This window comes from Camelus dromedarius, chromosome 25 (assembly GCF_036321535.1).
Source record: "Camelus dromedarius isolate mCamDro1 chromosome 25, mCamDro1.pat, whole genome shotgun sequence".
Taxonomy (NCBI): domain Eukaryota; kingdom Metazoa; phylum Chordata; class Mammalia; order Artiodactyla; family Camelidae; genus Camelus; species Camelus dromedarius.
The window spans coordinates 21,798,825-21,814,356 of record NC_087460.1 but is presented as its reverse complement, the minus strand read 5'-3'; the positions used below and the strand labels follow the sequence as shown (position 1 = coordinate 21,814,356).

General features: G+C 48.6%; 1 protein-coding gene and 1 long non-coding RNA gene across 13 annotated transcripts in view; one reads left to right on the top strand and one right to left on the bottom strand.

The window, feature by feature from the left end:
- LOC135319331 (uncharacterized) overlaps positions 1-7,599 on the bottom strand; it is a 49,932-nt gene extending 42,333 nt beyond the window's left edge. For 5 of the 8 annotated variants that reach the window (XR_010377852.1, XR_010377853.1, XM_064479183.1 and 2 more), the window contains exon 1: positions 1,857-1,968. Coding sequence is in view for 5 of the 8 variants with exons in the window: in XM_064479183.1 (XP_064335253.1) it covers positions 1,857-1,956 (100 nt within the window). In the remaining 3 variants the exon portion in view is untranslated. The other 3 variants (XM_064479185.1, XM_064479186.1, XM_064479188.1) reach the window with 3 other exon arrangements.
- Positions 7,600-7,951: 352 nt separating this feature from the next.
- Positions 7,952-15,235, top strand: LOC135319330 (uncharacterized). Of its 5 annotated transcripts, XR_010377848.1 has the most exons (5): positions 7,952-8,059; positions 9,445-9,677; positions 11,808-11,908; positions 12,186-12,288; positions 12,800-15,235. It is a non-coding gene; the product is annotated as an uncharacterized LOC135319330 (long non-coding RNA). The 5 variants fall into 5 exon arrangements; XR_010377846.1 differs by lacking the exon at positions 12,186-12,288 and having other exon boundaries at positions 11,808-11,973; XR_010377845.1 differs by having other exon boundaries at positions 11,808-12,288.
- Positions 15,236-15,532: the final 297 nt, after the last annotated feature.

Sequence of the window (15,532 nt, the reverse complement as noted above, 5' to 3'; positions counted from 1 at the left end):
GGAACTGATGAGGACACGGGTTTCGGGGCTGCAGAGGCCTGACTGCATGACTTTCTCCGTGGCCTATTAATGTGGTTGTTATGGGCCTTGTCTGAAGTGGCTTGCTTACCGCACCTGGTACATGGGAAATATAAAATAAGGACTAGAACCTCCACTTTTTCTCCCTCTTGGGCCTTCCAACCTAAAAAGTAATACGTGAACTCAGACGGCCTAGTCACCACAATGAGGTCCTTCCAGCCCGGCTCTCCTGAGTGATGGGCACTGACTTGCGCGTTAACTCGGAATAGTAGGGGAACAGCCTTCCTCTAACTGGGCGTCTCCCCACACCAGGCACGCCCTCAGCTGAGACGGGGCCAACTCCCCCATTGAGGTGTGTGCTGGTGGCTTCAGTGTGACCTGGCCCTGCCGGGACATGAACCTGCAGTGAGGTGGAGTGTCAGGAGGAGGGGGGGTCCCTGCTGGGGCAGCAGGGGGCCCGGTATCACCCTGCGCAGCCTGGTGCCTGGGGCTCCCCAACATCTCCTACGGTCCCCGGGTCGGCTCTGGTCTGGGCCACTCCATGCACCCTCCCAGTATCTTTTCATTAAGTCCCTTTTTTGCTTTTATCAGCCAGAGGTGGCTTCTGTTGCTTGTTCAGTGAAACAGTGCATCAGGAAACCAGACTATTTCTAAGATCAGTAAAATACGAACTTCGGTCAGCTCGCCGGGCAGACCGTGCAGCACAAATTCCCGCACAGGGCTGTGCAAATGCCTTACGTGAAGGGTCCTCATCATCTGTCTTCAGAGATACAGAAGATCGTGGTTCAGGTAAAACCTCAGGGAGGGATTGAGGAATCCAAAGCTGGTTGGTTTCAAAGACTAACCGGTCGGACCAGACCCCTGAACTGTGGTCAGAAGCCTGGCTCAATGTCACGCAGACTCAGCACCCTAAGTGTCCGGTGGGGCCGGTGCTGTTTCCTTTACAGGCTCTCGTTGGGGAGTCACTGTAGCCCCTTACACTCAGCAGGGAATCCAGCCCTCTTAGCCCCCACCCTGAGTGTTCCATGACACAAATCTCGGCAGTGTTTAATTTTCATCTTTGTTTAGGAAGATGAAGGTGGGGCAAGAGGAGAGATAAATTCACACTTAGTGACACCAACTCACAGCCAGTACCTCCTCCTCGGAGAGCTATGTGCTCCCACAGTGGTGGCTGGGGGGCTGGGCAGAGCCCCTCCTCTGGTCACAGAGGGACTCACTCCTCTGACTGCAACTGATGGGTTGGACAACCAATCCAGAGGGGACAGAGCATCTTTCCCGGGAATTTGAAACTGACACACAGAAATTAATTTCACTCATCTGGGGATTGGGAGGAGGGTGGGAATCAAATGAAACCAGAGCAGGAGAGAAAGTTACAAGTGAATGAGAGAGAGACAGAGAGACTGAACTTGTGAGAGTAAATAGTGTGAAGGAAGGATAACAATCAGGGCACAGAGGAATTCCAGCTCCTGGCTGTCTAGTGTGTCCCAGCCCATCAATAAACCTGCGGGATGGTTAATATCATTCCAGTTTTGCAGAATATGAAACAGGCTGAAAGAGACGGGGGTTGGCTTTGGGTGCACAGTTAATTTAAGTGCCACTGGACCCCTCACTTCCCACTGCCTGAAGGCACCATGATCCTCACAGGGACCCTGCTGTGCTGACAGCCTAGCACCCTGATCAAAGGGACCCTGCGGGAGTGGGAACCTCTCTGAGTTTGGAGGGTTCCCTGCACCGAGATTCCATGCATCAGCCGGCTCCCGCTCACCCCAGGTTAACGTCTCCCCAGATGTGTAGTCCCCCGACCCGCTTCCCTCCCTGCCAGGCACCCCCGTTCTTACCACCGAGTGTACTGCAGGAATTCAGGCACAGGGATGCCCAAAGCAACACGAGCCCACCGGCTGTACAGACAGCAGACTCCCAGCCCCACCTGGGTTCCATGGGGATAGTAGGTGTCCTCACCTTTCATGTATCCAAGGAAAACTGTTTCTTCAGCTCGAGGCTATAGAGAAAAATAAAAGGTCCAAAACATTGTTCAGTGAGGAATGCCTCCAAGGACCTGACTTCAGAGTCTACAACCAGTTGTGCTGGCCGCTCCTACCCCCGGACTTTGGGTGAGGTGGATTATTGATCAGCACAATCGCTGGTGGCCCAGCTCCTGGGCTTGGCTTCCCAGAGGGGGCTGGGGGAATGGGTAAGGCCAGGGCACACAGGAAGAGCACAGAGGGCCTGACATCTCGCCTCCGCAATTGTAAATCCTTCCCCCAATCTCAAGGCATCGGACAGAGTGCAGCCACCACAATAATGAGATGATCCCATCTCTTCACTCACTCCTGTTGGTTCACTTACGTGCTGAGCATCCACTGGGTCACAGGACATGACACCCAGGATGGCCGATGGGACAGGCTTGGTACTTCCCCCTGGATCCTGTACAATCTGATGGAAGAAAGATCACTCATAAACGGTTTCTCAAAAGGATACATAGACAGGAGGCAAACTGCAGAGTGAATCAAATTTTAAAATATAAATGAAGATCCCACAGTCTCCCCGCCTAAGGTTAACAGCATAAAGAAAATAGATCTTGCCTTTGATCACCAAGGAAGTGGTCACCCCCTCTCAGGAGGAAAGGAGAGTTATTCTTTGAGCAGGACACAGAAGTGCTCCATCGGATTGGACCAGGACCTCTGCATTCATTCAGTAAATCTGTATAAGCTCCTACTACATATGGGAATCTAGTAACTATACCCATTCCCAAGGCTCTTGGGCTTTATTAGTCAACAAAATAGACACGACTCCCCATCACTGGGGGCTCAGAGTTTTAGCAGAGTAAACAGGCAACATGTTGGGGGTAGCAAGAGCTTGGGGAAAAATAAGAGTGACATGAGCAAACTCAGGTGATGGTGGTGGGGTGGGAGGCAGGCAGGAGGGAATAAGGCAATCCTGGCAGATCTCAAGGAGTAATGAACTTGAAGCAGAATAGATCCGGAGGAAGAAGGAAAAGCCGGAGCCAGAGGCCCCCAGAGTGATGGGGAGAGTTTGGGCGGAGAGGCAGAGCAGGCCGGGTCCTGGAAGACTTTGGGACGACTTTGGCTCCTAATGGAATGGTGACCCTTTTAGTGAGTTTTGATGGGATGGGTGATGTCCAGATTATGCTTTTGTTTTGGGTTTTCTTGGGAGGAGTTTAATTTATTTATTTTAGTGAATGTGCTATGGTTTGAACCCAGGATCTCATGCATGCTAAGCATGCACTGTATCACTGAGCTACACCCACCCCCTCAATGTATGCTTTTATAGGCTCCCTCTGACTCTGTGTGGATGAGATTGTAGAAAAGCAAAGATGGAAGAAGTAGGCTATTTGGTGTCCAACAAGGGGCTGAAGGTGGCTCCTAAGAGGGTAGGGAACAGGGAGTAGGTGGTTAATGAATTCAGAGTAGCCAGAATTTTCTAACAACCTGGATTTGCTGTGTGTGTGTGTGTAAGAGAAAGAGAAAGAAAGAACATGGTTCCAACATCTGGACCTGGAAAATGGGATGGATGTCCTCTCCATCCACAGGGGATGGGACAAGATGGGGCTGAGCAGGTGGAAAGGGGCTGGAATCAGCTCAGTTCCTCAATGTCATGATTAAGGAGTCTATTAGATATTGCCACAGAAATGTCTAATAGGTAGAGGAGTCTGGGTTTTTTTTCTTTCTTTTTAACACTAAAAAATATAATTTAAATGTATTAATTTTATTATGTGAATGGATTTGGAATTTTATTTCATGCCAAGGTATATGTTATAATAGCCAAATGGTAAATATATCAGAAAAGGGGAGAAATGAGGGCTTTCACATAAACTGACTGTCCATAACGTAGGTAAAATTTCAATAAAACAGTCTTCAGTGCAAGAACCTCATCTTGGTATTACATAAAATTAAATGAAAAAGGACTATGTTGATGTTTCATTATTTCATGTTAGATAATAGCCCCAAACAATCACACGGTTTAACTATGAGGCTTGTAGAAATACTATTCACTTTATTGACATAAATACAGAAATGCAGAAAGGTTCTAAGGTAGAATAAGCATCTTAGTGGAAATAATAGAGATCTGAGCATTTCACATGATATGTATGGACTGATTCAAAATTTGGAAAAGTAATTTACACAGTAGAACATATGTATGAATGTGAAAGAAAGATGAATGAAAGAAAAAGAATATGAGTATCAGGGAGAGAGTTCCAAATGGAAAAGGCCAATCAGGGAGTTTTGGACAAATCGAGAAATTGATGGCATGTCAATTTCCAAGTCTGGTTGCTTCCACCAAAAGTATAGCAGTGAGATAGAGGAGAGACCCAGGACCCAACTCCGAGGCACATTCGCAGTAAACATTTGGAAAAAAGAGGAGACGTTGGCAAAAGACCAGCCAGTGGATCGAAAGCAGAGAGATGGGCTGGAGGTCAATTGAAGCAGGAACACGGGGGGAGAAATGGAAGAGCTGGGTCAAGTGCTGCCAAAGGGCCACGCATGATGAAGTCTAAAAACTGACCACTATATTTAGCAACGTGGGGTCACTGATGGCCTTGACAGAGCAGTTTCCATAGAGCGAGGGATCAGGGGAAAAGCCAGAGTGGTTGCAAAAGGGAATGGCTCAAGAGAATATGCAGACAGTGAGTTTAAACTACTCATTAAAGATTTGCTGCAAAGACATGGGGTGGCAATTGGTGGGGGCCAATTAGAGTCAAGGAGTGCTGTTTGTTTCTTTTAAGAGGATGGACTTTTATATACTGATAGGAGCCAACTAGCAGGAGAACAAAATAGATGAGGTAGTGACAGAGAGGATGGATGTGGGAGTGACAGCCCAGAGAAGATTGTATGGATGGGCCCCCTGGTGACTTTTGGATGATCTGGCTTTCGATGTCACCTGTAATAAGAGGTAGGGCAGCGAGAGTGAGGTCACAGACATCAGAAGGCGAGCGGATATGCTGGGAGTTGCTGGTGAAAGTTCTCTTCTGTTAGCTTCAGTTTGCTTGGTCAAAGTAGAAAAGTAAACTTACCAGCTGAGGGAAGAGAAGGAAGAGTTACTGGAGTCATGAGCAGAAGATACGAAAGAGCCTTCAGGGACAATGGGACAGTGAAAAGAGCAGAGGGAGACGGGGGTAGTGTGCTCTCAGAAAGTTACGTTTTATCTTTGAGGTCCCCAAGTGTTGGATGTGTGATTGCCCTTCCTGCTGTCTACGAAATAAAAATTGAGTATGGTTCAGGGAAAAGGCTATTTCATTCTAAGAGGCTGCCTGTTTCTCAGGAACGGTCATCTTAAACTGCAAACACTACAAAAATGTTGAAAAGAAGAACTTGTGTACCCAATGACCCACTATTTTCTATAAATTTGGTTGCTATTTAGTTCCCCTATCAATACCACAGAACCGATACAGCCTAGGATGGAGATACATCGATGCTTAAATGGAAATGAAATCTGTATCTTTTTCCTAAACTCCATGGCTTCCTTAACATCCCATTCCCCTTGGAATTTAGGGGTGTCCGGTATAAGAAATAAGAAACAGTTTGAGAAAATCCCGGCTCAGAATTACACAGCACAACCTCAGCTCAGAAGTATACAGCCATAAAAATGTTTAGAAGCAAAACTCCATAACTACTCTTAAAGAATTTTGCAAACCTGGGCCTGCCCAGATGTTTCCAAACTGGAAATGTACTCCAATCAGTTGACCGGTACGGGAGCCAGAGGCTGGTCAGCCTTTTCTGTAAAAGCCAGAGAGTAAATATTTTCAGTTTTGCAGATCATTTTGTTGTAACCATGCCGGTCTGCAATAAGAAAGGGAAGAGCACTGGGAGACACGAAACAAATGGGCATGCCCACACCCTCCCTTCCACTCAGGGCAGCTTCTCTATGGTGGGGAGCTTTGCCCCAATGACTTGTTTCTTTGTTTCCATTGGTTTCTTTGTTTCCACCTTACTGCTCAAACTCAGAACTTCAAGTGAGCCTGGTCCTTCAGCATTCATGCAGAAAGAAGGCTGAGCGGGGGTGGGGATCCCACCTGACAGAGAAGAGAGATGGCTTGTCACCAGGACATGAGACAATCACACCTTCCGGGGTGAAAGGGAACAAAGATAAGGGAGGAGCACAGCAGTGGGACCCCTGGGTCACCTGCCAGGCTTGCTCTCCCTCCACAGCCACCCTGGGGGCCTGGGTGGTGTTGGAACTCAGCTACAGTGATTAGGCTGAGGGGACTCAGGATAAGGACCCTCTGTCTCCACACCAGGTTCCAAACGCAGCCTCTCTAAGTCTACCCTCTGAATTTCTGGAACTCAGCTGGAAGAATACATGATCAGGCCAGACCCAGAGCCCAAGCCAAACACGACAGGAGTCACGTGGGGTTGTAACCCCGTGCTCAGCGTTAGGGGTCTCCTTGCAAATCTGCAGAAATCCCTGTTCTGCCTCATTCCTGGGGGAAACCCCACATCTCTTCCTGCTCTGTCTGTTCTTCTCTTGAGGCTATTGTCCTGGAGGGATGCAGAGTCATTGAACCTGGCCCTCCAAACGTACATAAGCAGCCTGTTCAATAAAACAAATTATGCACTTTTTCACATTTGCCAGTTTTTTGATTCCAGAAAGGCTGCGGGACACTTTCTCACTGTCTCCTGTGCCCCCACCACTTGGTGGCCCTCTCCTCATGGAAACACGATTTCTCACAACTGCACCCTGCCTCCCAGCTTGTCAGAGGGGAGAGACCCACAAAGACACAGGTGTTTGTGAGGATCCTGTCCCCCAGCAGAAAGCCTACTCCTGGAGCCACGGACAGGGATCTGGCCTCCTGAGCCGCTCAGCTCTAATTGAAAGCCTAAACTGGGGACCCCGAACATTGCTGACTGACTTTCTGAGTCACCTGGGCTGGAAGGGCCTGATTTTTCTCTCCAAGAATGGATGTAGCGCAGCCTCCATTTTCAGGGCTGACATTCATGACGTATCTAGTTCCCCCAACTGCACCCCAGGAAGGAAAGGCCCTTCCATCCCACTGGTTAGAAACCCAGCCCAGGGGAGTTCCGAAGCACTGCATTGCTGTCAGGTCCAGCATCCCTGCAGAGTGGCCCCTGCCCCTGAATGAGCCCCTTCCCTGGGCCTTCCCTGCCCCGACATGACCACACCCCAGGTAGTGCTGGGGAAGGCAGGGAGTGCAGTGAGGGGAGGGGGGAAGCAGAGCCCCTTGCTCTGGACTGAGGAGACCACAGAGAAAGGCACACACCACCCCGACTCTATACCCCAAACTCTTAGCCCCGCCAACACAGGGGCCGCTCTGCGCCCTCTCACCGTGGCTCTCCTGTGAGACTGCACCCAACCCGACATCTGGCACCCAAGCCCTACCTCCCCTCTTATGACAGATCCCGTCTTCTTGGAAACTGCCTAGGAGCGCGCATTCAAGCCCGGCAGCGGGCCTGGCGGATCTGCACTTCAGGTGCCCTACCTGGCCAGCCGTGCGTGCCTGGGCTCAGTCCTCTATCTTGCCCACCGGTAGCCTGGGTCCACGTCCGGTGCAAGCGGAGGCCGCGGAGCCCAGGCTGATCCCCACACACGGACAGGTGAGGGTGCCCCCGCCCCGCTTCCCCGCTGCCCCGCTGCCCCGCCCACTGGTGGCAGCAACGCCCCAGCCTCCGGCCGCCGCCACCTGCAGGTCAGGACTTCCGCGCGGCCCCGCCCTCCCCGGCCCCGCCCAGCTGTCCCATAAGCCTCCCCCCACCCCCGTCCTGGCCGCGCCCTGGCTCCCATTGGCTCCGCAAGTTCTGCCCTCGCACAACTAGACTCGGGAGGACGCACGACGCAAGCGCTAGGGGAGGGCCCCGCGGAGTTGCCATGGTTACAGGCGCCACGCTCCGCGCGGGCCGGCGTGCGCTTCTGGGGCGGGTAGCGGGCTCCGGAAGTGTGCAGCTGCCCGGGGCCATGGCGGTGCTTGCTGCTGGGGATGGCGGCTTGCTCGGCCGGGCGACTAGTTCTGGCCTGGTCAGTCGGCGGCCGACATCCTGTCTGGGGCGGCGTCCCACAGACGGTAAACGTACGTCCGCTCGGTGGGGCCGGCGGACATGAACCGGGGTGGGATCGGGGTTGGGGCGGTGGCCCGGGAGGGCTGTGGTGCCGGGGAGCGTGTTGGGGTGGGGCGGGGCAGGGCTTGCTCACAGCCTCAAGCTTTCCTCCCCCTCAGGCCCTGGAGTTGGGGCCGCGAGTCTGGGTCGCCCTTGGTGGCCGCGGCCTCCCAGAACCCTCCGGGAAGGGCAGGCGGAGGACCCATCTTAGATGAAGCGGGGCCTTACCCGGGTTTTGAAGAGCCCCAGAATCAGATGTTGGAATGGGGTGGCTTATCAGCCTTGTTTATCTGCAGGGAAATTTCAGTTCCATCCAGATGTTGGTTCCTTCAGTCAACCCCAGGAATAAGACACAAGGGTCAGTGCCGATAAGTAGTTATCTAGGGCTTGACCCAAAATAAACTATGCGGGGTGTAGGGATGGTAGATGGGAACCTCCCTTTTGAAGTTAGCAGTCTTCTGGGATTAGAGGCCCCAGTTGAGGATTACATCCTCATCTGCAGTAATGGAGGTTGTGAGAAAAACACAGAGAAGGGAGGGGTGTGGTGGCGGTAACTCATTACAGAATCCAGGACCCTTGCCTGGCTCTTGTGTAGAAGAGTCTCGCCTTGGATAGGGCAGCAGTTATCAACGTGTATCCAAGGCCCCTGAGGTGCAAGACCATTTTCATAGAAACGCCGGGATGTCACCTGCCTTTTGCACACTCTTGCTCTCCCGCGTTCCTGCGGGGTTTTCCAGGGAAAACCTGGCCTGTGATATCACAAAACAGGGAATGCAGAGGCAGATAGGAGAATTCAGCTCTCACCAGTCCAAAAGAGATTTTCAGAAATTAAAATCACTGCTATTCTTCTCACTAATGATTTTTCTTTTGAAAAATAGAATTATATTTTGTTTAAGAGTATTAGTGGTAACATACAGTAGATTGTTAATATTTTTAAGTGAATTCATACACTTTTTCTAACTTCTTATTTAACTTCTAACACAGGAAATATTGATAGATTTAACTCACATAAATAGCAGCCTTTCGGAGTTCTCAGTAATTGTTAAGAGTGTATAGGGTTCTGTAGAACAAGAAGTTTGAGAGCCCCTGGAGAACGGGTGCTCAGAAGCTAGTCAGGTGCTTAGTGGTGTTAGACGGATGCCAAGATGTCTTCCGCAACTGCTCCCGGACTTGAAGTAATTGGCCACATGGAGATGGGTGGGCAGTGCCTCCACTTTACAAACCAGAAGCTGCTGAATGTGTCTGGAGTCTAGGCCATGGGCTGTGCAGGGATTCCTGTTGTATCTGTTCTATCTAAGCCGGGATTCCTGTGCAGAGGCCTGGCCCTGAAGACCCGCTCTCCTTTGCTCCCTGCCAGGTACCTTCTGTGTGACTTCAACCCTCCAGAGGGCTTCAACCTCCGTAGGAACGTCTGCATCCACATTGCCTTCCTCCTGAAGATCCTGCTGAAGATGGAGGAGCCGGTACTGGTGCTATTCCCTTGGGGCCACCTCTACCACTGGCAGAGCCCCGATCCCTGGTCCGACTCCTCTGACCTCCCAAGTCTCAACAGAAACATCCCTGACATTGACTACGAGCAGTTCATTGCAGGTGAGGTGGTGGTCATTTAACTGGGGCCAGGTGGTCTTTGTTCTGGTTCCGATCTGAACATCGGGCCATCTTACTTTGGGCTTGTCGGTCTGCTTAGGGGCCCTGCTCATGTTTCCTACACTGCAGGTGAATTTGGTTTTTCCATAGTTTTTTCGGGAAATCAGTTTGAAGTGTATGAGCTCTATGTCCCCTCCCCTCTGAAAACCCTGGCCTCCTGGTGAGATGGAGCGGTGACAAGGAGGCCACTGCCACAGAGTCCCTTGTCCCAGAAAGAGTTCCTCGCTGTGAAGTCAGGGCTGTTCTTACCTGTAGGAAAACACGCTGTGTGTGTAGCATGGGCCACGTGCTGGAGAAGATATGTAACTGCCCATCCAGTATAATTTGGTCCTGCTCAAGCTACCCATTTTAAATTTTGTAAGAGGGAAGAGTTCAAGATTTTCTTCGAATAAAGGTATTTAGAGCTTATCAATTTTTTTTAAATTGAAATGTGATTGATTTACAATGTTTTGTTAGCTTCAGTTATACAGCTGTTTTGTTAGTTTCAGGTATGCAGCATAGTGATTCAGTTGTACATATACATAGTCTATTCTTTTTCAGGTTCTTTTCCATTATAGGTTGCAAGATACTGAATATTCTTCCCTGTGTTCTACAGTGAATCCTTGTTGTTTGTCTGTTTTACATATAGTAATTTGTATCTGTTAATCCCAAACTCTAAGTTTTTTTATAAGTCTGTGAGTCTGTTTTTGTTTTATACATAAGTTCATTTGTATCATTTTTATTAAAAATTCCACTTATAAGTGATATCATATGATACTTGTCTTTGTCTGACTTATTTCACTTAGTGAGATAATCTCCAGTTCCATCCATGTTGCTGTAAATGGCCTTATTTCCTTCTTTGTTATGACTGAGTAATATTCTGTTATATCTAAATACCACATCTTTATCCAGTCATCTGTCAGTGAATGTTTAGGTTGCTTCTATGTCTTGGCCATTGTAAACAGTGCTCCTGTGAAAATTGGGGTGCAGGTATATTTTGGAATGAAGGTTCCCTCTGGATATATGCCCAGGAGTGGGATTGCTGGATTAGGTGACAAGTCTTATTTTTTTTTTTTTTTTGTCTTTTGAGGAATCTCCATACTGTTTTCCACAGTGGCTGCACCAAACTACATTCCCACCAACAATGTAGGAGGTTTTCCTTTTCTCCACAGCCTCTCCGGTATTTATGGTTTGAGGACTTTTGAATGATGGCCATTCTGACTGGTGTGAGATGATAACATTGTAGTTTTGAGCTGCATTTCTCTGATAATTGAACGATATTAGGCATTTTTTATATGCCTATTGGCCATCTGTGTGTCTTCATTGGAGAAATGCTTGTTTAGATGTTCTGCCTATTTTTGGACTTGGTTGTTTATTTTTTTCTTATTAAGTTGTATGAACTATTTATATAGTCTAGAAATTAAGCCATGGTCAGTCTCATCTTTTGCAAATATTTTCTCCCATTCCATAGGTTGTCTTTCAGTTTTACTTATGGTTTCTATTGCTGTGCAAAAGTTTATAAGTTTAATTAGGTCTCATTTATTTATTTTGGCTTTTATTTCTGTTGCTTGGGTTGCTTAGATTGCCCTACGAAAACATTGCTGAGATGTATGTCAAATAATGTTTTGCCTATGTTTTCTTGTGAGAAGTTTATAGTGTCGTGTCTAATATTTAAGTCTTTAAGCTATTTTGAGTTTGTTTCTTTTTGGTTTTTTTGCGACTCTATTGTATGCTTTTGATTTGTGGTTACCTTATTCTTCAAATATATCAGCCCATTACTATATCTATTTCCTTTAGACTGATAATCACGTAGGCTCCAACACATCCTAAGAATAACGAAGAAAAAAAAGAAAGAAAAAAATCTATATTTTCTTGCTCCCCTCTCCCATTCCCAACTTTTTTTATTTTGATGTCCTTTTTCATTTTTACATCTTTATGTTTATTCTCTTGCAACTCGTTATTGCATTTCCAACTACGGTTTTCCTCTTTCTATAGCATCCTGCTTCCTTTCTGTTTAGAATAGAACCTTTTAATGTCTCTGTTAGGTTCAATATTGCTGAGTTATCTCATTTCCCCCACCCCCCTTCCTCCCAGGCCTCTGAATCCTCAGTCCAGGGAAGCTAAACCATTCTAGCCTTCATCGGTTCTGGGAAAGCAATCTTCAGAGTGGGAAAAGACATTGAAAATAATATTCTGTGAGTTGCATTCTACCCTTGCCCAGAGATGAGAAACATCTGAAGGTGGAGGAAAAAAGTTGGAGGTGGGGAACACAAAGTCTTTTCTCTTTTTGCTACTGAAGAAATGATTGCTTTTGTAATTAGTGATGATGCCCTTTAAATTGGTGACATCGAGATTCCACAGCTTCAGCGCCTGTGAATAACCAGCTGGGAGAAAGCTCTCTAGGGACCCTGCAGTGGGAAAGGCAGCCCCTCTGAGCACCTGTTGTTCTGTATTCTTCCTGCCTCCACACAGGTTCGCTAGGCACTGTGCAGGACGATGCAGTTACCCACGGTGGAGGACGGGGAGACGCCTGCTGTGTGGCGAGCCACAGAAGCCCACACTTGAAGGACAAAATGTAGAGTAGTGGGGCGGTCATAGGAACAGGGGATGGTTGAGACCCAGGATGGTGTCCTAGAGTCCAGCAGCCAAGGCTGGTGGGGCAGATGGGGCCCTGGGGCATGGGCAGTCCTTGAGGGATCTGAAGCAAAGATAGGAACCAAGAGACTGGATTCATGTGGGGGTACGGAACCCCTTGGAGGCGCGGGGCAGCTCAGTGGGCCCAGGGGGAGCGGGCACTTCCCCAAAGCTGGGTTGACAGGTCACAACCAACTCACTGGGGACCGAGAGGCACCGAGTCATTTTTAACTTTTTGTCCCTCTTCCTGGAAAACAAACTGCTGCCTGTTAAATAGCCTGTGTCGTTAGTGAGAATTAAAGACATGAAGCAAGATTGCCTCAAAAGTCATCCATTGTGTAGTTGTTAATAAGGGTCAAATGCAAACTTGAATAGATGAAATGAAGCATTCATCAGAGGATTTGAAAATCCTTTAAAATAAAAATTCTTTCTGCCTTTGTTCTTCATTTCAGGGTTCACTTGGTGATAATAATCGTAACCAAAGCAACAGCAAACCCTTACAGAACTCTGTCCTGCTGTTCCAGGAATGCTGTGTTCATGACAACCCAATGAGTTGGCACCACTATGAGTTCCACTTTAAAGGTAAGGACATTCATTAATCACACGGCTAATAAATGGCAGAGCTGGGACTTGAACCCGAGCTCTCTGGCCCCAGAGACCCCTCTCAGCCCCTTCACTGCAGCTCATCACTTGGCATGCCCGACACAGGCCAGCATTTACGAGCAGCGTGACCTTGGCCAAGGCTGCTTCACTGCTTGGTCTCTGATTCCTCATCTGTAGAATGGGGGTGTGGGCAGTGAACTCTGTGAGCTCAGTGGTCACTTCCTCCAGCTCTGCAATTCTACTGCTTTGAGTTAGTATAGTAAGTATCCGAGCCCCTACTTGGCCCACACATGGGCTGGCGCTTTGCTAGGCCCTGGGTTACGGAGCAAAGTGAGATCCGCCTGCTCCTCCGAGGAGCCTGTGTCCCTCCACGGCAAACAGCTGCGAGGCCCAGGCTCCCTCGCTGGCGGTCGGGGGCTGGGCAGGAAAGTCTGATAAGAGAAGATGGAGGCAGAGCCCCTCCGGGAACAGTGGTGGCCACACAGCTCTCAGGAGCGAGAGCCTCTGTCCAGGCTGCTGAGAGGGGGGTCCTCATGAGGCCAGTAGTCCCCCCAACCTAAGCCCTCAGGACAAAGATCCAGCCATCCCTGCAGTGTCACCATAGAGCCAGTCCATCCTCATCACTGTGCCTCTGTGCTCCTTTGTCCTGGGGCCTCTCTTCCCCCTACACCCAGAAGACTCTTCTCCCTCTCTTCTCTGAGTGCCCCCTCACTTCACCCGTGGTCCCTGCTTCCTGGGCCACCATCTCTGGAGTTGACGCTTTGCACCTTCACACCCCCCGTTTGACAAGGAGCCTGGGTTGGCCTCCTTGTGCTCACTTTCCACCTTCAGATGATTGCTCCTCCCCTCGTGGGAGCACATGGAAAACCCAGATCCTTTCCTAGCAGTGCCTGCCACCCTGGCCTCCCTGCTCATCTGCCTCAGTCAGGAGCACCTGGACCACCAGCTCTGTATTGCCTCGCCTCCTACCATCAAGACGTCAAAGTTCATTCTCCTTCTACCACCCAGTATGGTCATTCTAGGGTCTTCTTCTCCGTCAGCCTGAGCCAGCCACCCCCCATTCACCCTACCCCCGGGCTCATACCCGGGCGTGTCTCCACCCCAGGTCCAGCCTCTCTCCTTTAAGTGCCCACCTCTAGCCATCCAGCTGCTTCTCCACCAGCCTCCCTGGCCCTCCTTCACCCTCACTGGGGCATCATGCACTGACTCCTCTGCTTTCCTGCCTGTCCACGTTCCTCTTACTTCCACTTCCCCACCTTCCAGCTCTGCATCCACAGTCAGCACTCTCTTTATGACAGACAAAACCCCCTTGAGCCTTGACCTTTTCAGTTCCTCACCAGGCCGACTTCCATCTCGGTTCACCCAGCTCTACTTGTTCTGAGCCTGCAGGCAGCAGGCTCTCCCAGCACAGATTTCCAAGGCTACAAATCAATGCCCACCTTGTTGCCGCTGCCAGGCAATCCTCCAGGACTTCACTAGTGAGCACATTTCCCCACTTATCACTCAGTGGCGTCAACATTCTCTGCTCTCTGCACACCTCTAACCTTCCCTCTGTCTCTTCCCTGACTCCCGGCAGATGGCCTTGCCTCCTGCTTCAGAGAGAATGACATGTCACTGGAAAGGAACTCGCTCACATGCAGCAAATCTGCTCACCTCACCTTTTATCTGTCCCTCTCCCACCTGGACTCTAGCTGTAGTTGTTCTTAATTCAGTGAGTTTAGTTGACATATATATACACAGTTAAAAGCATAGCACACTATCGGCTACCTTCTAGGGCTTACTTTTTCAATTTAACATGGAGTGTGTGATTCATCCACTTCATTGCATGTATCTGCAGTTCATTAGTTTTAACTGATCTTAAATGTTGTGTGTGTGAAAGTAACACAAGGCAAGGGTAAGCCAGGATTCAGGATGCTGGTTACTTCCTGTGAGAAGAGGCCAAGAGCAGGATAGGGAAAGAGGACACAGTATGTCACTGTCAATATTCCTGTTAAGATGCTGGGTGATAGGTTCATAACTGTGTCTTATAATATTAATTTTAATACATAAATACCTCTGACAGGCACCTAAGATGAGAATGTGTCATGAACCAAGACATACAATGGGTAATATTACATCATTATTGTTATGTAATCTTGTTATATTATATATTAATCATAATCTTACATTATTTGTTATGGGTTATATATTATATAGGTGCATGAATTAGATATTATGTATATAAACACCTACATATGTATTATATACTATCTGCTAATAAATAAACAGAAGATAATATGCTAGTATATCTTCTATTATGTATTATTTAATAAATAATAACATACTCTATCCTGTTATATGACATGGAACATAATCTTTAATAAAATAAGAAATCTGTCAATATATATTGGTAATTAATAAAATTAAAAAAAAACAGCCCGCAGCTTTTAACGCCGACACCGCTCCAGCTGTCACTGTGATTTCTCTTCCCTTTCATGGCCGAGGTCCTCACAGTGCTATCCGTTCCCCCTTTCATCTCCTTATCCTGAACCTTCCTCCTCCTCCCATCCCATGCTGCCTTCAGCCCCGTGGCCCCTCTAGTC